Source organism: Crassostrea angulata, chromosome 8, assembly GCF_025612915.1.
Source record: "Crassostrea angulata isolate pt1a10 chromosome 8, ASM2561291v2, whole genome shotgun sequence".
Taxonomy (NCBI): domain Eukaryota; kingdom Metazoa; phylum Mollusca; class Bivalvia; order Ostreida; family Ostreidae; genus Magallana; species Magallana angulata.
The window spans coordinates 940795-967055 of record NC_069118.1 but is presented as its reverse complement, the minus strand read 5'-3'; the positions used below and the strand labels follow the sequence as shown (position 1 = coordinate 967055).

The window sequence follows — 26261 nt, the reverse complement described above, 5'->3', positions numbered from 1 at the left end:
GTTTTGTTAAGATATATTGTTAAATGGAAATTTAAAAAATTAATGCAAATCTTTTGGTGAATATGTGCATAAACTTCCTCTTTGTTAAATCGTGAAATAAACCGAATCATATATTACAGAGACATTGGTTTTTTTTTTATTTTTTCTTCCTTTCATAAAGGGAAGATAACCCTTCAAATAAGAGTGCATATGTGAAATGGGTTCAATTTAAAAAGGCTGGGAGTTGGGGCAGCCTTGAGGCCTCCAGTGGGTCCAGAGCAAAGCCCTGATGGAGGCTCAGGGGGCTTGAAGCTTCCAGGGATGGGGGGGGGGGGGGTTAAACACCTTTTTGAGATATTCTAGCTTTATTTAACTTATTATAAGATCTATGAATAATCACAAAAAACTCTTTGTACATGTAGATCTACTATATAATTATTTTATAAAATTTTGATCACAAAGAAGGGGGTGGGTGGGCCTAAAAGCGATTCACTTTCATCGTTATCTCGCAATACACATTTTACACTAATTTAAAATAGTTAAAATTTGTTCAATATCTTTTCGTTATACATTGAATACCTTAATTATGCCAAAAGAAAAAACAATTATAAATTGCATGTTTTATGCCATTTGTGAAAAGGGCACTGTTCAAAAGTTGTCGTAAATAACATATGTATGTATATTCATTTATTGTATGAACTTATAAAATATATTTACATTTAGCTTCCAGTATCCTTGTTAATGATGTGGTTCTAGAATTGTAAGCATATCTATCTTGATTTAAAGAATTGTTAAAGTTTCCTTTACGGTCCAAAAACCTTATGATGACTTAATATTTGCCAGTATTTCGGAAGTTACATGTCCTTCGTTCTGGTTCTCATATTTTATTTCTCCTTTAATTTCCTAATTGAGTTTTTCCTATGGAGTGATGGACAAAGAAGATGCTGGCTTGATTATTTAATCAGTAAGACAAAAAAATTTGCATACATGTTATTTTACCTTGCAGATTCTGTGATAGTAATATCCAGTCAATTCACGACAAGTGTTTTTCCCCATCCTTTTTGTCGTTTGCCTTCTAACTTTCAGTTTCTATAAAGTTGCTTGCATATATTTGTTTAAAACTTTTGCTGTATCCAAGTTTATGTCTATAATTTTCATTTAAATAGTAAAGAGGGACAAAAATCGAGAGAAAAAAACAAAAAAAATGTCGTCACGTCTCCGACACAAGCGAGACAAATTGTTAAAATAAAAAGACTGCCTTGACAGCTGAGTCAAATTACTTTCTTCAGTATTTAGTAAGCTACTGTACTTAGGTGTCCCTTCAATCAATCGATCTGCTCGAATACCAAGAGAAGAGAATTTTTAGTACTTCACACCATAGGTGCAGGCACTCCAGGAGTGTCGGGACGCCTCTTTCCTTGGAGGGGAATAATGCGGTAGAGTCAGGTATATGGCATTCCTACTAGCTCTGGCTAGTGCGTTAACCCTTTAGCTCGATCAGTAGAGTGCTGGACTGGCATGCCAAGTGTCTCTGTTACATATGTATGATTTATTTTATTGCTATATGCAAAGGGGGATAACTTTACTTTTTAAGTTAACACCTCCCCCCCCCCCCCCCCCCCCACACACACACACCTCTTTCAAGTCTTGCATTAGAATAAAAATGAAAGACCTGCCTTTCATATTTCACATATGTTAATTTTCATATTTCTTGGCTGAAAAATTTAAAGGTTTATGTAAGATTTACCCTTGCTAGATAGACGTCCATCTCTGATAACTTAATGCACAAACTCCAGAGATGGGGGACCAAGAGATCTTCACGGAGAGCCACGCCAAGTCCATCCTCTCCACGATGAACACCCTCAGGAAGGACGGGACGCTATGTGACGTGACCTTGAAGGTTCAAGGTCAAAGTTTCAAGGCCCACAGGATTGTCTTGGCAGCCTGCAGTGATTACTTCTGTGCGATGTTTACGAACGAGGTGAACTGTCTCCTGTTACATTAAATATTACTTTTGGTTTGATTGATGGAGTCTTCCTACATAAACTTCAGATAATCAGTGTTAGACTGAATAATAATTTTGCAGTTATAACCATTATGAAGGAGTATGAGCTAGGCTTGGGTGGTTTATGAAAAAAGGAGTGAATTTATAAATAACTGAATTTATTATGATAATTTAATAATGAGATGATTTATTACAAGTTATACTCTGTCCGAAGTTTTTGCTTCCACCACTTTTTGCTTGATATTTCAATAATAGTAGATACCTTTGTGCTCAAAATACGTTCATCCGCTAATATGAAAAATGTCCAGATTATCCATTTTGAAACGCCTCCTCTACCGCATCAGGTTTCAATACACATCCCAAAATTGAAAGTCTATGGAGATTTTGCATTGCATCAGCCATTATTTAGCCCGGATGAAAACGTTAAAAAATTGCGCAATGTATTCCGAGTGTATTCTGAATGGAGAAAAGATGTAAACATTTCCCATTATAAATCTCCGTAAGAAATTTGTTTTTGTTCCTGTCAAATTTTATGAGTGAAAAGGGATAATTGTTCAATGAAGATATCTTGGATATATTCCCTTTCATCGATTTCAATTGTATTTCTTTCACAGGTATGTGTATTTTTATTAAAAATCATCATAAAGTGATGGAAGCAATAACTTGGGGCAGACTATAACTGAATTTTAAAGAAAATGCGAGGCAGATCAATAAGTTGCAAAATGCATATAACAAGATTAGTGGGAGGAAATGATAAAATACTGCAAATTTAATGAAGCATCTAATTGTATGTAAAGAAAATACAGATAGCTAAATGAATAAGTTGATAAAAACTGTGAATTAATGGCTTGTTTTTGCTACAGATGAGTGAGAAATGTCAGTCTGTAATTGAGCTTCACGAGGTTCCCGCCGGCATAATGGACGTCCTGCTGGACTTTGTTTACACAGAGACAGTCAACGTTAGTGTGGAGAATGTACAAGAGCTCCTCCCCGCGGCCTGTCTGCTGCAGCTCACTGGTCAGTATCATAGGGTCAGAGTTAAGGTCAAGGGTCGGAGGTCCATCATCAGCGTCACAGTCGCTGGGGTACTGTGGTTTCATTAATTTTCGTGGGTATCAATTTGCGTGGATTTTCTGAAAACCACAGTTTCAAGGATACGTAATTTCGTGGCCAATGATCCTATCAATACAAAATGTTTGTTGAAATTGAACTTCAATGAACATTTAATTTCGTGGATCAACTTAACAACGAAATCCACGAAAATTGGTATTCAACGAATATTGATGAAACCACAGTATTCAATGATCTTATGAGAATTTCATCATCCCAGATATCTCACTTTGTTTAAAGGGGGCAGGGCACAATCCATGTTTACAAAATTAAGACTTGTGATAGGTTTTTATCTCATAACTTGACAACTGATATTCAATGTTTTGAACATAAGACATACCCATAGTTTAGTGTTGTGAGCATTAAAGTTGGAAGAATTTAAATTTGAAAATTTTCAATTGTGACCATGCCTCTTTCATCTTATTGATATTTTTTGTAGGTGTGAAGAATGCTTGCTGTGCTTTTCTGGAGAAACAGCTGGACAGCAGTAACTGTCTTGGAATTAAGATTTTCGCTGAGCAGCATTCTTGTCAGGAACTATTTGATGCGGCGAATATATTTGGGTTGAAGCACTTCGAGGAAGTAGTGATACAGGAAGAGTTCATGAGCCTCACTCTCCAACAGGTGGAGTCGCTGTTTACCTGCAATGAAATCCAGGTCTGTTGATGTTAGATGCTATCAATAGCAGTTTGTTTCCACAGATTTACAAGCTATAAGTATAGGGAAATACAGCTTTTTAGAATTTAGGAAGTTTTACTGGGATAAATTTGCAAATAAGGCCAATGTAAAAAACCTTTGTATTTCCCTTCAAAGGGAAAGGTCAGGTATAACCCGTTGCTTGTGAAATAGTTTCAGTAAAGTTTGTTTTTAACACTCACCATATAATTGTATCAAAATAGGAGCTCACATGACATTGTCAAACTTTGATATTTAATCAGTGATTGTTGGTTACTTGTAATTGTTCTAAAAAAAAAATTATGGTTAATATCATTATTCCAATTTCTTTCTTAATAACATTTCCATTTGAAGAAAACACAGATATTTTTATTGGCAGGTCTTTGAATTTCATGTACATATCAAAAAGTAAGAGATAGGGGTATACCTGGGAAGATCTTGCAAGCAGATAAAAAATACAAATAGTTGAGGCATTAAGTTTGTAATTTTTTATGTACAGTACCCTGGTATACAATTTAATATATGTTTTGTAGGTGAACTCTGAGGAAGTTTTATATCTCTGAGGAGATTTAATATCTGTCTTGTAGATGAACTCTAAGGAGGTTTATTGACTGTTTTGTAGGTGAACTCTGAGGAGCCGGTCTATGAAGCAGTGGTGGACTGGGTCAAGTATGACCCGGAGGAGAGGAAGTCCCAGTTACCACGGTTACTACAACATGTCCGCCTACCTCTACTGTCCGCTAAATACATCACTGATGTTTTAGATAAGGAGGTAGGGAAACTGTTGGTTGCTTTAGTAGCAGTCACATTTCTAGCTTTTCCAGTTACCTGTAGGTCTGTTGCTCTCGATCTGACAAAGATTTGGATGGGCGACCTGGAAGCTTAAGTTTCTTACATGTTAAAAAGTTGCAATTTACATCACACAAAAACTTGTGCTAGTTTCGGACTGAAAACCATTGCACCTATATTCACAGCTACAGCTATTTCTTTGCAACATCAGATATTTCTTGATAACACTGTATTTTTCTGTTACATCTTATATCTTAATTGACTAGGGTCCCTCTGTTCTCTTTTCCACCAGTATAAATGTATTTCATTTGATTGACAGCCCCTCATTAGACAATGCCACGCCTGCCGAGATCTCGTGGATGAAGCCAAGAGGTTTCACCTTCGTCCAGACCTCCGCACAGAAATGCACGGACCACGAATGGCACCTAGGGTCGGTGAGTAAAGAGTGGTTCTTGATGTACAAGTATAATGGGAAATGTTGAAATGAATTCAGTAGGTCACTGTTGATATAGATGTCCTACAGGAAACGTAGATGGTAAAATGAAATCTTAGTGGTACCTTTGTTTTAATATATTCCTAAGATAGGGATATGGATTTCTCCTGTATACTTTGAAGGAGATTATTGTGACACAATTCAGAGGTTAGAATGCAGAATTTATTTCTATCAATACCATATATTTCTTTGTTAAGCAATAAATCTATCTTGCACAGGTACTGACGATCTGCTAGTCGTGTTGGGAGGATTTGGATCACACCAGAACATGGTGGATACGGTGGAGAAGTTTGACCCCAAACACCAAACCTGGAGCAGGCTGCCGGTAAGTGAGGAGGGGGTGGCCAGGGAACGGGGAGACCAAGCTGTAGATACATGTACAATGAGGGGGTAGGGGCAGATGATACCAAGCTGTAAATACAATGAGGGGGTAGGGGCAGGAGATACCAAGCTGTAGATACAATGAGGCCAGAGGGGGTAGGGGCTGGGGAGAGGGAGACCAAGCTAATTATTAAGAACAACACCCTAAATAAAATACAACTGATGTGCTTGATCAGCATGAAATTAAGTAAGTGCCAAATAGTGGACTGATATACTGAATATACCAGTGTTTAGGCCTGTCTTATTTATAAAACATAACTGACTCAATTTCTCTTTTTTTTGCATAGAACCTGTCAAAGCGTCGGAGGTATGTGGCTGCAGCTTCAGTCGATGGTAGGGTGTATGTGATTGGTGGATACGACGGCCAATCACGGCTCTGTACAGTGGAGTGTCTAGATTTATCTGAGGAGGAGCCAGCGTGGCAACTTGTGGCTCCCATGTCACAGAGGAGGGGGCTGGCTGGAGTATGTGTATATAAAGGTCAGTAAGTAAAGTTGGTTAATTAAGTCAGGGAATATACCCACAGTGAGGGAGTAAGCATAGTTTAATAGATTAGATTTATGCAGTGTTATAAGATTTTAATATTTTACACTAATGCATGCTACAGTGTACTTTGTATTAACACAGCTATGTATTTTGAGTGACATAGATGATGTGAGATTCCTGTTTAATGTTATTCAGGTGAGATTTTTGTGTGTGGGGGTTTTGATGGATACAGCCGTCACACCAGCATGGAGCGTTACACCCCCAAAGACGATCACTGGACCACCCTCAGTGGAATGGCAGTGGGTAGGGAGGGAGCAGGGCTGGTAGTGGCGGGGGAGAAGATATACTGTATTGGAGGGTACGATGGAATCAATCTTCTGGACTCGGCCGAGAGATACTGTCCTCTAACAGAGCAGTGGGAGACCATCACACCAATGACCACTCGAAGATCAGGTACACAGACAAACCCAGGCACAGTTCTACACACCAAGGCATAGCTCTACACACCGTACATCCAGACACACCCATACATACCCAGACCATCACACCAATGACCACCAGACGATCAGGTACTCAATCCTAGGCACAGCTTTACACTGTGTAGTACACACCAAGGCAAACCAAGATACAGTACACCCAAACATACCAATACATACCCAAACATACCAATACATGCCCATACCATCACACCAATGACCATCCGGCAGTTAGGTATTCAGACAAACCTAGGCACAGCTCTACATATTCAGACAAACCAAGGCACAGCTCTACACACCAAGGCATAGCTCTACACACCGTACATCCAGACACACCCAGACATACCCAGACCATCACACCAATGACCACCCGACGGTCAGGTATGTAGACAAACCCAGGCACAGCTCTACCCACCAAGGCAAACCAAGATACATTACATCCAGGCATACCCAAACATACCCATAAAATTCAGACACACTACTTAATACACTGACATGTACAAATACCAAGACACACAAACATGCTGAGGCACACTAAAGCAGCATAGACCCACAGAGAAACACCTAGACAAACTAAGGCAAATCCAGACACACTTTGACAAACCCAAAAAGATGTAGACACCACAGCACACCTTGAAAAAATAGACACAACCAAGCACAGCCATACACACTCCTATACATGTACATTAAAACTAGACAGATATCAGCTCTCTACTCTTCAGCTTACTTGGTGTCTTCTTTTTGGTTATTTTTAGTATTTATCTGCTCATCGGAACAAAGGGGTTTTCAAAATGTTTATTTGAGTCATGGTCACTAAAATCTGATGTTGTAAAAACATTAACTTGGTTAATTTTACACGTTGTTTGGGCTTGTTTTTTTCATGACAATAACTGCATAATTTTTGCCTGTTGTAGGAGCTAGTGTTGTCACGACAATAACAAAATTGATTTTTACATGTTGTAGGAGCTGGTGTTGCGGTGACCAATGACCTAATTTATGTGTGCGGGGGATATGACGGAACAGACCACCTAGCCAGTGTGGAGTGTTTCAATATTCACACACAACACTGGACACAGTTACAGAATATGGTGGTGCCACGGTGCTATGTGGGGGCTTGTGTACTGAGGGGTTACCTGTATGTGGTGGCAGGGTAAGTTATTGAGGGGTTACCTGTATGTGGTGGTAGGGTAAGTTATTGAGGGGTTACCTGTATGTGGTGGCTGGGTAAGTTATTGAGGGGTTACCTGTATGTGGTGGTAGGGTAAGTTATTGAGGGGTTACCTGTATGTGGTGGCTGGGTAAGTTATTGAGGGGTTACCTGTTTGTGGTGGTAGGGTAAGTTATTGAGGGGTTACCTGTTTGTGGTGGTAGGGTAAGTTATTGAGGGGTTACCTGTATGTGGTGGTAGGGTAAGTTATTGAGGGGTTACCTGTATGTGGTGGTAGGGTAAGTTATTGAGGGGTTACCTGTATGTGGAGGTAGGGTAAGTTATTGAGGGGTTACCTGTTTGTGGTGGTAGGGTAAGTTATTGAGGGGTTACCTGTATGTGGTGGTAGGGTAAGTTATTGAGGGGTTACCTGTATGTGGAGGTAGGGTAAGTTATTGAGGGGTTACCTGTTTGTGGTGGTAGGGTAAGTTATTGAGGGGTTACCTGTATGTGGTGGTAGGGTAAGTTATTGAGGGGTTACCTGTATGTAGTGGTAGGGTAAGTTATTGAGGGGTTACCTGTATGTGGTGGTAGGGTAAGTTATTGAGGGGTTACCTGTTTGTGGTGGTAGGGTAAGTTATTGAGGGGTTACCTGTATGTGGAGGTAGGGTAAGTTATTGAGGGGTTACCTGTATGTAGTGGTAGGGTAAGTTATTGAGGGGTTACCTGTATGTGGTGGTAGGATAAGTTATTGAGGGGTTACCTGTATGTGGTGGTAGGGTAAGTTATTGAGGGGTTACCTGTTTGTGGTGGCTGGGTAAGTTATTGAGGGGTTACCTGTTTGTGGTGGTAGGGTAAGTTATTGAGGGGTTACCTGTATGTGGAGGTAGGGTAAGTTATTGAGGGGTTACCTGTATGTGGTGGCTGGGTAAGTTATTGAGGGGTTACCTGTTTGTGGTGGTAGGGTAAGTTATTGAGGGGTTACCTGTTTGTGGTGGTAGGGTAAGTTATTGAGGGGTTACCTGTATGTAGTGGTAGGGTAAGTTATTGAGGGGTTACCTGTATGTGGTGGTAGGGTAAGTTATTGAGGGGTTACCTGTATGTGGTGGTAGGGTAAGTTATTGAGGGGTTACCTGTATGTGGTGGTAGGGTAAGTTATTGAGGGGTTACCTGTATGTGGTGGTAGGGTAAGTTATTGAGGGGTTACCTGTATGTGGAGGTAGGGTAAGTTATTGAGGGGTTACCTGTTTGTGGTGGTAGGGTAAGTTATTGAGGGGTTACCTGTATGTGGTGGTAGGATAAGTTATTGAGGGGTTACCTGTATGTGGTGGCAGGGTAAGTTATTGAGGGGTTACCTGTATGTGGTGGTAGGATAAGTTATTGAGGGGTTACCTGTATGTGGAGGTAGGGTAAGTTATTGAGGGGTTACCTGTTTGTGGTGGTAGGGTAAGTTATTGAGGGGTTACCTGTATGTGGTGGTAGGGTAAGTTATTGAGGGGTTACCTGTATGTGGTGGTAGGGTACATGTAAGTAAGTTACTGAGGGGTTACCTGGTGGCAGGGTAAGTTACTGATGTGGTAGGGTACATGTAAGTTACTTACTGGGGGATTACCTGTATGTTTTGGCAGGGCAAGTTACTGGGGGTAACTTACTAATAGAGAGATTGCCTGCCAAAGGTTTTGGTAAATCATGCATAAGAATTTTGTTAATGCCATTTTCTGGAAGACTTTGTCATAGGAAATCTTCTTAATCCCAATTACCTGGGCAATTACCTGTCATTATTGAGGACTTTTGATCTTCTTATCTGTTTAGATACGATGGGAACACACTTCTAAACACCATTGAAAAATTTGACCCCACCACTGGGAACTGGGAAATTCTGGATATTGCCATGACGACCCACCGATGTGATGCGGGTGTGACAGTTGTCAGGAAATGACAACCACAGGAAACAACTGGAATGTTGTCAATGAGAGAGTGATAACCAGTGATGTCTGCTTCAGAAAATCTCTTCTGTGTTGTCTGTGACTGTCCTTGCTCTGGGCGGCATATCCTAGGACTGAAGGATTCGACAACAGTCTATGCATTTAGTGACTAACAGACATTGACCTTTTTTTTGGTCCAAAGTGAGGCTCTGACAATTGCGGCCAATGTGATATACAAGAATGGTATGCTAGAAGACTTCTTGAAGGCTGATTGGAGGAATTCTGGGAGCATTTGAGAGACAAATTGTGCAATATACTTTTGAATATTCTGTGTGAATCTATATCTACGTTATCAACTGAATTGTACATGTTTTCTGTTTCTTCCACAGCTGTACATGTATGTGCATGTTGTTGCTTACTTCCACTGTGTCCAATTTAAATCCAGCCATTTGCTTGATGGTTTATTCAGCTATTTACAGGGTAGTGTTATGATGACAGATTATTTATATAAAAATGTTGTAACTTTATTTTCTGTGTTTTCAATGAGAGAGAGAGAGATCTCGAGAGATCAAGAGATGTTTCCAGCATACAATTAGAAAGCTGCTATCACATAACCCCCCCCCCCCCCCCCCAGTCAAGAAAAAAACCCCTAAAATATAGTTTGATGAGAAACCATATTATATAGCTGTAATACTCTAATATTTTATATTCAGTTAAGGTAGCTATGAAAATCATTCATGACTTGTGACCCAGTAAATATTAAGAATACATTTGTATTTGAATAGGACTTTCCATTTTCTGGTCCTTGAGAATCATTTGATGGTGAAAGAGAGACAATGAAAAAAAGGATACTGTACAACAATTAGATGATTTATTCAAATATCATAAAATTATGAACATATCAACAGGGAAGTAGGTATGGATGAGTTTATACAGTATTTACAATATGAACTTCTAGTGTCCTTATGATGCTTGGAATGTTGCTGATGCTTTACTTAGACCAGACCTCCTGAAAAGAGAGAAGATAATGCACAGGTAATCTCACAACATTTCAGTCTCCATGCAGAAGCAGTAGAATTTAATTAAGTCATCTTTATTTTTCCTTGTGTTGAGTTTCTTTTGTGTGTCTTGAGTGATTGTAATTGATATTTCTGGTATTTTCCCTTGTTTTTACATGAGTTTTATTGGAAAAATTGCAAACAGTAATCCACCTCAGTAAAAAATGAATTTGACGGGAAATTTCCCTCTTTAAAACATGCTATAATCATTATTGCACTGTAGGAAAAATGTATTACCATTACAGTTACAATGTTTTGACTGGCCAATGCACAACACAGGAAATTATTTTTGTTATCTACCCTTACTTAAATTCCCATGTTAAAAATCATTTCAATGAATACATATACATGTACCATGTCTTACTTTTTTAGTTTACAATTCAATGACTTTTAACTTTTAATCACAGCATTTGGCTGTTTAATTTATGGCGTTATAAAAGTAAGTACATGTAGTGTTTGTGTAGTATGTACAGAGTGCAAATGATAGGGATAAACATTGAAAATTGTTTCTAAATCAACAAATTTTTGAAACTGTAACAACCCCTTCATTTGACGGGCTGTGGATGAAGACAACTTACGCTTGAGAGAGGAATGTATCAAAGTTGATTTTGTCTTCGCTTGCACCTTCAACTTTTTCATTGACTGGGCTAATTCCTAGAGTATCCATAGCTGTCAACAGAAAAAAAATATAATCAGATGATCATTTCATTATGATGGAAGCAAGACTTAATTTTTGGTGTGTAGCAATGAGCGTAACAATAGATATCGACAGCTAATATGGCATTAGTTGGAGATAAAAGATTAAAGGGACTTGGACACGATTTGACTTAAAATTTTCAAATTTTATTTTTCCATTTTCAATGTTTATACTGATAAATATAGAAGATTATATAATGCTATGTCAAAATTTGAAAGTCAAATATCAAGTTATAAGCAAGATACAGAGTTCATAAACTGCTTTCTGATCTTGGGGCCAGACGTGTAATATTCAACCAAAGCCCCTTATCTATCTTTGCTAGCCAAGGGTTTTCATTACGGGGGCTATTCTTGTAGGAGGAGAGCAGAGTTTCCATCCTGCACCGCTCCATGATTGAAATCCTTGGCTAGGGAAGATGCTTGAATCTTTAGTTAGGTGCTCTTTAACTTAACTAAGTGGCACATGGAATGAAATGGGTCTAATCAATTCATGCAGACATTTTCAAATTACCGGTATGCTTGCTAAAAAGGTAGCACGTACTGTTCATATATTAGAATTTATTCATAATTCTACTACAGTTATTGCCGAGATCAAAGAGATGCCGCGGACATTACTCTCCAATATACCACGAACGTCATCAGTAAATTATTAGATCAGAAATACCTATTTGTCTCGCAATGATAATGAAAGAACAACTTCAAACCTTAAAAAGTTTTAAAACCATTTCAATTTCACGTGTTAGTTCCAGTCAAAACGATGTGTATCGCCTCAAATATTTATTTTTAAAGGGACTTGGACACGATTTAAGATCAAAAATTTTATTTTTATTTTTTATGCATTTTAAATGATTGACCAAAATATTGAATGTTAAAGTCAAGCTACAAGTGAGATACAGACGTAAGAAACAGTTGTTATGTAAACAAAGCTCGAGTCTTATAGTTGTTTACAAAAAATGTAATGTAGAGAATTACCATTTCTTCGACAAAATGACAAGTAAAAACTAATTAAACTAATTCAGTATCTTCATAAATACAATTATCAACAAAAGAAAGATACATGTGATTGAAATTACACCAATACAACACATATGTAAAAAATGACAATATTCGAGTTTGTTTACAAAACAAAGAATTATGAACTCTGTATCTTGCGTATAACTTGATATTTGACTTTCAAATTTTGACATAGCATTATATAATCTTCTATATTTATCAGTATAAACATTAAAAATGGAAAAATAAAATTTGAAAATTTTAAGTCAAATCGTGTCCAAGTCCCTTTAAGAGATCAATGCGGCTTCCCTAGCACATTTTCACTATGTGTTTTTACATAAAATATATAACGTATTGTAGTAATAATCGTATGAAATTGCCCTTAGAATATTAGGAATATGATTCAAAGATATTTTATAAATAAGTGAAGAGTATTAAAAATCCAAAGAAAAATTCTGTCGTCTGCATGTGATAATCATTCCTTTGATCAATACACATGTAAACATTCCTAACAAAACTGTTGGGGTTATATAGATGGCCATCAAAATGACCTAGATCGTCTCTGTATAGGATAAATTCGATCTGTAGAAATACTGGACTGTTAGTAGAATAGAAATAAAGTTCTTGTTTTTGTGAATGTTGCAGGATAACCTCCTCGGTCTCGAAATGTTGTTTGAAATATAATTAAAAGCCTCAGCTAACGCCTCGGCTTTTATATTTCAAAACAACATTTCTCGACCTCCGAGGTAATTCTGCAACATTCACAAAAACTTGTACTTTATTTCATAAATAAAATCACAGATATGGATACACCCTCTAATAATGAGGTTGTCCAAATATCCGACGTTTCCCAGACTTTTTCTTTGATATTATACTTTGCACTTTAAATATCCAATTCATTAGAAAGAGCCAAGAAAATGTCAGATATTCTAAAGTAACTGTAGTACGATAAATTCAAACACAGAACATGTAGATATCATTACACAGTCAGCCACATATTCAACATTTTTACCTTCTTTGTACTGTTGTAGTGTGATAAATCCCCGGTTTGTGGGGTCCAGCATGTTGTACACAGACTGGATATTTGTGTCGTCAAACAGACAGGGGTAGTCGTGTTTAGTAGCTCGGGATCGCTGCAGTTTCTCGAGTAAATCAATCATATACTTCTTTGGGTTTTCTGAAATTTTTAAAATGGCAGTTGAAAATCTCTTGCTTTATCTTAAATAGCCATCCTTTTTTTTCCTAATCAAAGAAAAGATACGTACCTGGTCTGTTGTATATGAGTTGTGAAGTCATGTTATTGAAAAGCTCCAACACTCGATGTTGTTCGAGGTATTCCCTCGCTTCGACATCACGACCAACCGTACTTGCTGTGGACGACATCTTTGATGACTTGTAATTGTCATGGCAACAGTTGAGAAATTGAAGGTAAAAAAATATAGAGTAGATAATTTTAATGTTTTGTGATATAAGGAATACATTAATATACACAAATATTTTTTTAGAGAAAAATCTTTGAAATATTGCAGGCCCTGAGTAAATGTTTGTTATTATATCCGGGCAGTTTTAAAATGGCAGCGCGCACTTGTTTCTGATGTTAACAAATAGAAAACGTTTATCGGCATGGATATGAAGAGAAATTCATTACCATTATAGTATTCAACTTTTATGGTAGTTATTATCTCGTGAGTGTTGTTATTTTTGGTTTGCATTATTTTGTGAATCATCGTTTTGCCTGTCAAATTATTTCGAATTGCCTCTATTTTTTTTTTTACCCCATTGTTCATACGTTATGTTTCATTACACATGTATTTAGATTCAATGTCTCTTTCAGACTGTTAAATCTAAATTAATAAATGCATCATGTAATGAAAGGAATAACTCAGTCATTGAAATGTTATCATATAATATGATGAATTTTATTTTATTTTCATTAGATTTAAAGTTTAAACCTCAGAAATGTCGTATCCAGTGGAACACAAAACAGTGTTTGTCCTGGACAGAGGTCCGCTGTTCGCGCGGTCCTGTAAACAGAGTATTGAATATGACGTCATGTCTAAGACCAAAACACCCGGAATTATCCCTGCTGCACCGATCACGAAGTCGATGTGGACTTGTAACGTTGAGACCATGATTGAGTACATGCGAATTGTGTTTGATATATTTCCTGCCAAACGAACGGTAGGTGTGAAATCTAAGACTGAATAAAAAGGTTCTCAAGAGCATAAAAAATGTTAAAAGAAATTATAAATCAAATAATTATTAACTGACTTAATGTGTAGTTCAAAATGGATTTAATAATTATGCATACTTCCAAATCAGTGCCTGTTTTCTTAAATGAATGTTAACATCAAATTCTCTCAATATGAAATGTTATAAAAACTGTTGAGGTTTATCTTTTTAGACTAAAAGATTATGAGTAAAGCTTACAAAAACAATAGATTTGTCTATATACTTGTAACTTTATAAGAATTCAGTTTTACATCTTGAATTAGATTTTATTTCATTGGCTTTAATAAAGATATCAGTCTTTTCTTACCGTCAAGTGACTATTCTGTCTTTAATGTTGTTTTGAAAGTTCATTTGAAGAGAGATCTTTCAAATCTTTTCATGTGTTCAAAATTAATCATATAGGATACTTTCCTTGGCTTCTCAGTCGCAATTCAAAATGTGAAGAGTTGTCCCTCTTTGCATGAATGTGATTGTCAAATAAACAGTGCAGGACCCAGTGAGCTAACTTTATATTGAAAAAGAATTGTTTTACATTTATAAGATTACCAAGAACATACACCTGTGTGTGCACCTGACTGACAGGTATAAGCAAGACATTTAACCTAAAAGAGCTATATCCACATACAAAATGCATTCAATGTAACAATTTACCTGACTGTTTGTTTTTATTAGATAAGAGTGGTAGTTGGAGATGAGACTTTAAATGAATGGCAGCAGAAAGACCAAAATATACAGCAGGTAATGAATAAATGACATATACAACAATGAACCATCAATCATTGTGAACAATAAATGTAATAGAGGGCACTACCGATTGTACTGGGACTGTGAACCTGGGTTCAAACCGAGCAGTGTACCAATGTGAATGAAGGGTTGCACATGTACCAATAACCAGAGCTAAGTTAGAAATCACACCCCGTCTCACTAGGGTGAGACCGTGTCACTAGTGCTTCTATAGTTTGTTCATTTTAACAGAGTGAATGCTGATAAATGTGGACCAGGTTGACAGATTGACAGCCATGGCAGATTGTAATTCTAATCAAAGTTCTTACATTTATCTCTAAATTATAGAACACAGAAACAAGCAAGGGTTTCAGATTGATTATTTGAGGTATTAAATTGGAATGCCCAATGGCGTGATGAAGATATTACTTTAAATGAATTGAAATTTGATCGATTTATCGCACCTATTAAAGTATAATTTATTTATAAAAATTAAAGTTGTTTAAATAGCTCTTTGTTTTTTTAAGTGTATTACTTCGTTGGAAGTAAGACTAACTTCTTACAAAAATGTTTATCATGAAGTGCTAATTCACTTGCTTGTGTCATAGTGAATTTTCAAAATGTGATGTTTTTATGTGTTGACAAAAATGTGATGTTTTTATGGGTTGACAGGTGATGTTGGCCTTGGGTCAGGTGGGACCCCCAGGGCCGAAAGCCAAGGAGGATGAGAATGTGATCCGGGGCCTGACCCAGGCTGTTCAAGTGCTGTGTGACCCCACCCCCCTCCAACAAGAGGAGGACCAGGACCTGCTTCAGAACAAAGGGAGGATAATCTGCCTCACCACAGTCAAAAGGTCAGGATTAGTTCTCTTATCCTGTAGAACTCGTATATTAAGATCAAAGTTCTCATATAGAGAAACAATTTATGGTGGAAATGCCAAGGATTGGATATGAAAACGAAAGTAGATTCAGTACATATAGCTAATCTTAAATTAAAACAGACTCTAATAAATGTACATACACACTGTGTGTATCCAGGGTTATACTCATCCATGTGACTTTCATCCAGTGGTACTGAAAAAGTAACTCCATTACAGCCTACATGTATGATTTACCATCTTTAACCAAACCCATTTCAAATGCAGTCATTGAAAATGTTGATGAATGGGAAGGAAATAAAATGGTTGTGAAAAAGTTTTTAAAAAAGCATGCAGTAGACAAGGGAGATTATCTATCTATGATGATTGTTGTCCTGATGGAGTAAAATCATCAACAGTTATCTGAATTTGTTCTTATTGATCAAAAGCACGACATGAAAGGTATCAAGAAACATCAAAGTTTCAAAATAATTGATTAGCATTCAGTTTTTAAGTGTGTAAAACCTGAAGGTTGTGGGCTTCTGTCCAGTTCTCTTTTGTGATAAAACAAGTATGTCAGCTTTGACCTCTATTGTTATTTGCAGTGAGAGTCAGATGCGGGCCTATGAGGAGTGTGTGAGTGATGCCATTATACAACACAACCAGCTGGCCGAGGACTCAGATAGGTAAGTCTACAACACATACAACAATAACACTTGAAACAACAACATCATAACATAAACAAAACCAACAACAACATACATCATACAACACAACCAGCTGAGAGAGGACTTGTAGAGTTTAGTGAACAACAAAAAAATCAACAACAAAAACAGAAAAACAACAAAAAACCAGCTCAAAATGAACAAAATACAACACAACAGCTGAGAGAGGACTCAGATATTTAAGTCAACAACACAACAACAATTGAAACAACATCATCATTCTCATACAACACAACAAGTTGAAAGAGGACCCAGATGGGCAGGTCTACATCAGGCACAACACTGAAAACCCACAACACAAAGAACAAATAAAAACAACAGACTCATCAACAACATACATCATACAACACAACCAGTTAGTGGAGAATGCAGTGAAATTATTCAGTAACAAATCGCGGCTATGTTAAGGCTGCCCGATTAATTTCACAGCGATGTGTAGAAAGTCACTTGTCTGTACTTCATAAGATATGACGTCATAGTTAACTTTGACGTCACGATCTGCATTCCTTTCGATCGTTCTTAGGGAATGTATCGTAACGTAATAAGTGATATTTGATTGTGCATAATAAAACCGCTTCATTCCTTTACATAGACACTGATGTAAATACCAGTGATACTAAATTCAATATCACCGATATGGAGTATAAAACAATCAACAGTTTTAAAGCTTCGTAATAGGTAAATAACTATTTATAAACTAATGGTTTTGAGACTCCCCCTGCTATGTGTAATCTAATAAATGAATGGTGATATGTATATGCATATAAAAAACGGCTTGGCACAAGTGAAAGATAAAAACAATCTAAGTATATTTTACGTGAAATCGGGAGAGAAAATAAGTACCCATGTAAATCTTGCTGGGGGAAACCTACCGATTGACCCGATTTTGTGTAAATCGAGCCTAAAATGTAAAAATGTGCCTAATTTTGATGGCAGTGCGAAATGTTTTGACAATATTTTAAATAAACGAAATATTTATATGAACTCCCAGCAAGAACTGCAAAATACATTACTTATCGAAGGATTTTTCATAAAAATATTTTTGAATTAATGTCATTATTCACTTGCGCCGATGCAATATTTATAGATTATTTACCCTGTTACAATACACCCGTCACGTGCTTAAGAGAAATATATGACGTCACAAAATACATCAAATATAGTGTTGGATCTCACTGTTAATTTATGTAATAAAAGTTTAAAGAAACTCACTCGGTGAAAGTATTTTTCGATAATTAAAATAGTATCATTTTTCGATATATATTTAGCTTCGGACAGCCTTAACATAGCCGCGATACAACAACAACAACAACAACAACAATTTAACACAACAGGAGGAAATTGTTCAGACAGGTCATTGACAACAACTCAACTGCATATAGTAAAACAACAGCATCAAATGGACACAGCACTCACAACAAGTTAAAACAATTCACTGACAACAAGAATAAAAACAACATTTTCAATAGCATCAAATGAAAACAACACTTATGACAACAAATAAAAGCAAACATCACTAACAACAAAAACTTACTAAAAAAACAACACTAATGACATCTACAACAAGTTCTTAACAATAATGTCATCCCCAGTAGCATGGAAAACAGTATTCTTGATATACCTGTACAATATATTTGGAACACAGGCTTTTTACGATACGTCTGTACACGTACATGTTTATGTGGGTGAGTGATTACATGGACTATATATTGGTATATATATAACAATAATTACTGAATCTTAATCCATATAATTCTGTGTATTGGAAATTGTTTTTACCAGTACATGTAGATGACACAGCTAGTAGGAAAGCCCAGAAACATGAACGGTTCATTGCAATAAGCAAAGTATGACTGTTTTATTATGAATTTATGGACAACATAAGATGGATGTTGTCAGATATGACAAATTGAATTTAATTTGTACGGAAAAAGCTCCTGTAGAATTTATATCTTTTACTGTCTGGAAATGTAAAGCATGCATGGATTACGTATTGTTTGGGGAGTCTGGCTTTCCTCAGGAGAATTTCTCTGAACAAGGGAATTATGATGATTCATGATAGCTTAAAATAATTCCTATTTAAATACAAAAGTACACTGAATCAGATATCAAAATGGTGTTGGAAGGGGGTTCTATTTTGATTTAATTACAACAGATTAATAATCAATTTATGTTTGATTAGTTAATCCAATGCAAGGTACATGTTTGAGTGATGTGTACTTTATTTTCTCCGATCAATGATTGCGTAGCTTTGTATATAACATTTAAACATATTGAATAGTCAACTGAGGGACTTGGGTATGAATAACTAAAACATCCACCAAACTTACACACTAATATAATACAAGGTAGGGTGATATTATAGAATCTATTGGTTTTCCTGTGACCAATACTTTGAGGTTCATGGGGGCATAATTTTACGAACTCATTAGTATCATTTAAAGTTAAAATTCTTTAAGGAGTTAATTGAGCAAGAGATTCCATGTAAAAATCTTATGATTTCACAATAGTACTCAGCCCCCCCCCCCCCCCCCCTTCCTACAGTGAACAAAAGTAACATGTCAAGGGCAATTTGGTACTTATGTCACCATCACGTATGTGTTTAAGAAGTTTGAATTATTTTCATGTTTGCCCTGTGTACTTTTGAAAAATGGGTCAGGGCCACAGGAAATCGGCATAGTTTGGGGTTGAGAAATAAGCTAAAAGTCTATATTGCAGAAAGAGGCTGTAAGTGGGGGTATTGAACAAGTGGAAAGGTTCCGTTGTTAAGATCAGCAGGTGCTTGCTGTAGGTATAATTGGGCCTCTTAATAACTCTCTTGATAACTTAGATGTGATCTTTTAAGTGAACTCCCAACAAAGCTATGTTAAATGGTGGATCGAAATATAAGGAGATATGCTTATTAGCAATTTACAAGTGTCTCCTCATAGATGGTCTCATCAATTATTAAAATGATTTTTTGTGCACTATCAGAATATTAATTATTGTAAAAGTTTTAAATTCCACAGATTCCTAAGGTAACTGTTCACACTGACTGAAAGTGGTTTCTTTTGAAACAGAGAAAAAACTGCGTATCTGAGTATTAAAAAAAATTAAGATATTAATTGTTTTAACTATAACGAAAGAATAAATTTATTGCTATGGCTCTCAAGCGCTAGCAACTACATTAGTCTTTTTCACTGGAATACTCGTGCTTTACTCCATAGTAGAGGATTCTGGAATACATGTACTGTACTACTGTAGATAAACTGTACCATTTGAGTTTTGTTTTATCATCTTCACATGAAGTTTTGTGTTTTATTGAAAATGTCAAAAAGTAACAGTAGCATAGGTCTTATAATGCAAAGTTATTTTAAATAATTATTATAATAAATAGCTAGCTTTATCTTAAATTCCTTCGAGCTCTGAAAACAACCTCAGATATGTTTTCCAAGCTTGCCGGAAAGGCCGGAGAAGATACAGTTGGGAGAAAACGGTACCAATGGTTCTTGAAAATTTTCACATCGAAATTAAAATTACAGTAGATACATAATGATCAAGGCTATCCCATGCATTGCTGATGTGAAACCCACTCTAGATTCACAATTCTAAATTGAGACCCCACTCCAGCACAATTCCAGTACACCACTGTGCCTTCTTATTGCTAATTAATCGATTCAGAAATTTAAACCATTGTTTTAGAAATCTGCTTCTGTGTTTTAGGATGGATACAGCGCTACAGTAGCTCATCAATCTTTTTAAAAGATTATAAGCTTGTTATAGAGTTATATTTCACCTTTCATTAGTTCATAAATATGAACTATTGACAAATTGTGTAACAAGCTTTTTGTTTTTTTGCTAAAGCCTCTTGTTGACCTTGACTGAGAAGATGCATTGATCTTACATGATTTCGAAACTTATGAACAAGGGCAGGTAATCTCAGAAAATGAGATCCAATAAAGATTATCAGAATTCGTGTCTCAATGAAATTGTTAAATTCCGTAAAGAAAGATAACTGCAAGATAAAATCATGTATTTTTATTTAAAAAGTCCTCATCGATAGAAAAGGTTCAGATTGGCCTTAATTGATTGGATGATAAGCTCGGGAGTGTTGCTTAAACATGCCAGGATAAAAATCGGATGTCATGTACTCACACATCAGATAATTGACAAGACATTAGGTGTTGCTCTGAATTTAGAAAAGCTGATTTAGCAGATTTAATTTTCTGAAGTCACTTCTATTCCAACTTTTAAAATCAGGCATTTAGAACATTTTACCTCTAAAAGAGCTAGAGCCACGAAGCATCAAAAATTGCCCTATCATTAAAAATTACCATATTTTGGTAAACTATAGGGTAGAATCTTAGCTTTTCATAGCTGTTTTTCTTTTTTCGATATCGATCATACTTTTTTATAAACGGAGTTTACAATATGGCATTGTTTTGATGAAAAATGTAGAACAGACGTCATTTTTGTTAAGTAACGTCATGAAATGATAAAACTACGTATGACTTGAATCTAATAAAAAAAAAAAAAACAATGAAATTATCATGTAGACATTATAATTAATTTATGAAAATAAATTCATTGATGAAAATAGCATGAACAATATAGTTTAAAACATATTACAGGGACCAGTGCTGAAGGTCAATATAACGGCGGTACATTTAAATATGTCGGTGTCTTAAAAGTTCTTTTTTCTGCAATTTGAAACTGCATGAAGTAATGCTGATGATGCGCAATGTATAACTGAGTATTAATCATTGAATTCTACCGATGTAATCACAAATTATTAAAAATAAATATATAAATATGACAGAGATACGGTAATTGAATTTAATAGAGATATATCTCGAATTTTGATGCATTACTGTCACAGTCTGTGTGCATTATTCTACATGATTATTTTACTTGTTTCAAGGCTTCGATATTTTCAATCAATCCTGGCGCTTTACAGCAGTTAGATGCCAGGGTTCAGTTCTCCCGTTGGCCTACCGTGCGTTCATGTGCGCTCACTGTGCGTTCACTTGCGCTCTCCGCTCCGCTCCGTTCCCGCTCATCGTTCACAAATCGCCCACCGTGCGTTCACAAAGATTTCGCCTTGCGCTCACTGCGTTTGTTCAGTGTTCACTTATTGTTTAGTCAGATAATATTTAGGCTTAAAAAAATACAAACATGTAGTTTATTGTTATTAGAGAGGTTTAGCAGACCAACGTGTACGTGTACTTGTACGTGTAGGTTACAAGTTAGAACTACCCGTACCAGCTCAATTACTTTTCTTGTTTAGCAGTAACTGTTGTAACGTGTACTTGTACATGTACGTTTAAATGTTTTAATGTAATTATGGATATCCTCTCCTACTAAGCTGAGAATGTTGGTTATATACGAAAAGTAGGAATTCTGCATGTGTTAATTTTATCAAACATCATTTATTATATATGCACATTTTTATTTATCGCAAATTAATAAGATAACGGAACCATTGCATGTTTTGGAGGAAGAGATGCGTGAAATATAACTCCAATAACATATAAAACGCTAATGAAAATTTATGTTGGTATAAGATATCAGTATTCGCATTGAATATTCAGGCTTAAGAAAAGTTAACATATTTTTTAAAATTAATAGACAACAGGGAAACAGAGGCTATAAGTTTGACCTTACGGGTACTTTGCAATTTACACGTATGTTCATTCGGGTAGATACGTGTAGAAATTCGTCATTTCACAAACTGATGACGTAATGCACATATTTTCCGTTATACACGTACACGTACGCGTACACGTTGGTTTGCTAAACCTCTCTAATATTTCCCGATTACCAACGAAACACAATGTAACAATACCGCCCTGGGCACTCCGAATAATAATCATCTTGCGTTCATACAGAGTACATATATCGTTCACTTTGCGCTTGCGTTTGCGCTCTGCGTTCGCTCTCAGTTCACCGTTCATAAGCGCTATCCAAATTCGGCTCAGCGTGCACCCGCCGTTCGTTTAGAGTGCACTCACTAAGCGCTCACCGTTCACGAACTGTTCAATTGAAAAATAAAACCTTTTAGCGACTGTGTATATGTAATGGATGTACTATTATGCCAAAAGCAGTTCTGTATGAAATAATATAAAACAGTTTCGAGGCCCGTTATAGGGCCGAGAACATTGATATTTTTCATACAGAAGTGTTTGAGGCATATATAGCCATTGAATATCATTGTTGATTCCTGAGACAGCCCGATTTTAAAGAATAACAGTGCTGTAACCACTGATAATGGTCTGATATTAAGAAGCTCTCTAATATATCGGACTGTCACAAGTAAATTTTTGACTGCTGGAACAAGGGAATGACATTACAGCAGTGTTTTAATGTTCATTAATTAAATGAAAAAAGAATATCGATTTCTTTAAAAATATTCTTATGGAGTTAATTATTCCTTATAAATGTCATAACGTCTATTCATTTATATTTCATTTTTTCTAGTGATATTCATGTCCTTTGAGAATTGTTACAAGTGATAAGCTATCCGTAAATGTCTTGAGAATTAAGATCATATTTCAGAGAGAGAGAGAGAGAGAGAGAGAGAGAGAGAGAGAGAGAGAGAGAGAGAGAGAGAGAGAGAGAGAGAGAATGTGGGTTTACTATTTTGAAGCGAAGATAGGTTAAAATGAACATTTTTATCTAAAACATCAAGCAGTAGCACATAAATAATGTCGTAAAATTGTCTTGAAAAGTCGAATTCATAGCTGTGTTATCATATATATAGATTTGTAGTGAACTCGGCCGTAAATCGATTTTTTCAGAGGGTAGGGAAGGGGGGGGGGGGGTTGAATGGAAACAAATATTGTTTTAATTCTCTCTGTACTCATCGTTGTTTTTTTTAAAGAAAGGGCCCGGCTATCTGATTTTTTTTCTATATACCACACAAGAAAAACTTTAATTAGATTTAATACGCATAAAATAATCAAAGATGATTTCAATCGAGAATTTTATAGGCAAAAGTAAGTCACCGATGTACATGTACACACATTTAGGGTGATTTTTTATTTTATTGGACAAATTATTAACAAAGACATCGCAATTAGGATTAGACTTCTATATAGAGCACATTCTGATAATGTATTCTAAGCTGTGTATACCAAAAGCCGTCTTCATCGAAACGGACACAATCGATCTTTTGGCAAAATGTTTTTATGCAAGGGACAATGGCTTAATATTCAATTACAGCTGTACTTAGGAATTAAATAATCAAGTTGTTTGACGGAATAAGTTAAGTTTATCATATATGTACATGTTTTCATGTGACGTCGACTGTCTTTCTCCCGCGGTATTCAGGAACAAGTACTTGTGTGAAAAAAATCGCTTGCATCTTTCCTTTCGTTTAATGCATTTCACCGTTTGACAAAAAACTCACAACTAGCTACTTATACATGCTATCGCTTATTCCACATAAAGGTATAGGAATATATATTTATTTACGTACGTACAATGTTAACTTTGCCAATTAATTTTTTTTCTGTTTGTTAGCAATGTTCATGTATCTCATATTCTACTGCAATTGAATAATACCGTGGTACATAAAAACAATGCTTTTAAAAAATGCATATTTTACTGGTAAATTCTATTGGCAAAATACTGAAAGAACTCAAGATTCCATGTACAGATTCAACTGACGTCGCAAACGTCAAACTATGACGTCATTGATGATGCACGATGTAAGCATGAATACACAGTATAAAATTACTAGATAAAACATGTTAAAGTTCAGTTTATATGCATTTCTTCCTCAAATATTTAATAAAATGATGATTTTGTAAATAATCACAAATAATTCTTTATCATTATTAATTAAATTCTGCTATTTCAATAAAAAGGAAGCAAATAATTACCCTAAAATAGAGTGGTCAGTTTTATTTTCTGTTACTAAAATTTTCAAAATTTGTAAAATACACATTGGCCACACTTGAGTACCTCTACGAAATTTTGCAAGCAGAAGCATTTATGCAATATCTCTCAGTTTTAAAAGTTTCAAAGAGGTACTCAAGTGTGGCCACATTCAAATTTGGGAAATACTGCAGTAAAATCTACAATTTTCAGCTATTTTTAACGATCATAGTATGTTTGATGATGCGCATGTGCTAAACGGTGGGGCCGAAGTGAAAAAATTTCATATGCATAGAAGCAGAATAGTGTGCCCTACATTATAAGTAATTACAATTTGTATTGTTTCAAACTTGAGTTTTGTGAAAATTTTAAGGCACATTTTGATGCTTCGTGGCTCTACCTCTTTGCAATATGCTAATACATGCTGCTTTGTGTTGCAGTACTGTATAGAATAATGATAATAATATGATTTCATTTTGCTCAAATTAATGTATTACTAAGTTGTGTATAACAACCCCCCTCCCCCCCCCCCCCCCCCCAAAAAAAAATAAAATAAAAGATAAGGAGTTATTAACAAGAGCTAGCAACAACAAAATTTAAAAAAAACCTCTGCATTACAACTTGGCCAGGCATACAACATTATCCCCAGTTGCCTTTTCAATATCTAGTATATATCATGTATATGTGGTGCTCACGTACAAGAGTGTTTTGGAATAATGACCTCTGTATTTGATAAGTTTTTTAATATGAAGACCATGTAAAACCACAGGAACGTCAATGTGAAAGTAGGCTACAATATCTGTAGCATTTAACCCTCACAAATCTCATTGGTCTTAGTGGTTCAAATATTCACTGACAAATGTTTTTTTTTGTGTAGTTGGTAATTTTAAGAGTCCTCCCATATGAAACAACCACCTGTGTGTGCTATGTACCAGTTTAAAGATACAGTATTTATGAATGAATGTTCAAGTTTTGTCCACAGTATCAAAAGAACTGAAATAAAAAAATATATGTAACAAATTAGTTTTATCTTAAAAAGACGAGGTGTTTCATTGGTCAGCAGTCAGAGATGTGTGGCTATAAATAGGTTGTATCTATAAATAGATTACACAGTACTCACATCTGTGATTTACGTATAGTAGTAGATAACTAATACAATGAGACAGGTGATGACCTGTGTAAAGAAACGGCAGAAGATCAGATCCGGCAAGGATTGCCTCTGTCAGGGTTTCTATAGAGTTGTGAAGAATCTTCTGTTGTACCTTGTGTATATATATTCTGTCATTTACTACCACACTTGTCTGACCTGTAAATGTATAATTTGTATCAGATTGGTAAATAATGATTGCCAATATCTTAAATTGTATCTCCATTATCCAGTAAAAAAATAACTGGCTAATCAGGATTAGTACATTTAATTTTGTTTTCTTGCAATAGAGAAAGTGCCCAATCCCCCCCCCCCCCCCCCCCCCCCCCCCCAATTATGTACCAGAAACTTGTTATTTTAAAATTTGTTCCAGTACTAAATGGCCTTTATGCCAGTAATAAGTGTTTTTTCCATTAGGAACCAGTGAGGTGTTAGGTATATATCTGATGGTGAACTACAAGATACCTGACAGTATTTAGTTGATACAACATGCACTGCTCCATGTCC

General features: G+C 35.9%; 3 protein-coding genes across 3 annotated transcripts in view; 2 read left to right on the top strand and 1 right to left on the bottom strand.

Moving 5' to 3' along the window:
• Positions 1 to 872: 872 nt before the first annotated feature.
• Positions 873 to 9993, top strand: LOC128159361 (kelch-like protein 12). The gene is made up of 11 exons (XM_052822424.1): positions 873 to 943; positions 1736 to 1960; positions 2848 to 3001; positions 3534 to 3751; positions 4392 to 4541; positions 4878 to 4992; positions 5270 to 5376; positions 5720 to 5912; positions 6114 to 6371; positions 7358 to 7544; positions 9354 to 9993. The coding sequence occupies exons 2-11, from the start codon at positions 1778 to 1780 to the stop codon at positions 9478 to 9480; spliced, it is 1692 nt and encodes a 563-aa protein (XP_052678384.1). The 5' UTR covers positions 873 to 943; positions 1736 to 1777; the 3' UTR covers positions 9481 to 9993.
• Positions 9994 to 10323: 330 nt separating this feature from the next.
• On the bottom strand, positions 10324 to 13993 carry LOC128159126 (EF-hand calcium-binding domain-containing protein 10-like). Its single transcript, XM_052822179.1, has 5 exons — positions 13989 to 13993; positions 13479 to 13726; positions 13226 to 13390; positions 11103 to 11193; positions 10324 to 10475 (listed from the first exon to the last, which is right to left on the bottom strand). Exons 1-5 carry the CDS (start codon positions 13991 to 13993, stop codon positions 10430 to 10432), a joined length of 555 nt encoding a protein of 184 aa, XP_052678139.1. The 3' UTR covers positions 10324 to 10429.
• The window catches only part of LOC128159397 (integrator complex subunit 13-like), a 47602-nt gene continuing 35109 nt past the window's right edge, over positions 13769 to 26261 (top strand). Inside the window, exons 1-5 of the mRNA XM_052822470.1 lie at positions 13769 to 13898; positions 14151 to 14394; positions 15118 to 15183; positions 15841 to 16022; positions 16631 to 16711. Of these exons, the coding sequence (XP_052678430.1) occupies positions 14173 to 14394; positions 15118 to 15183; positions 15841 to 16022; positions 16631 to 16711 (551 nt within the window). The 5' untranslated portion in view covers positions 13769 to 13898; positions 14151 to 14172. The remainder of the gene's footprint in view (positions 13899 to 14150; positions 14395 to 15117; positions 15184 to 15840; positions 16023 to 16630; positions 16712 to 26261) is intronic.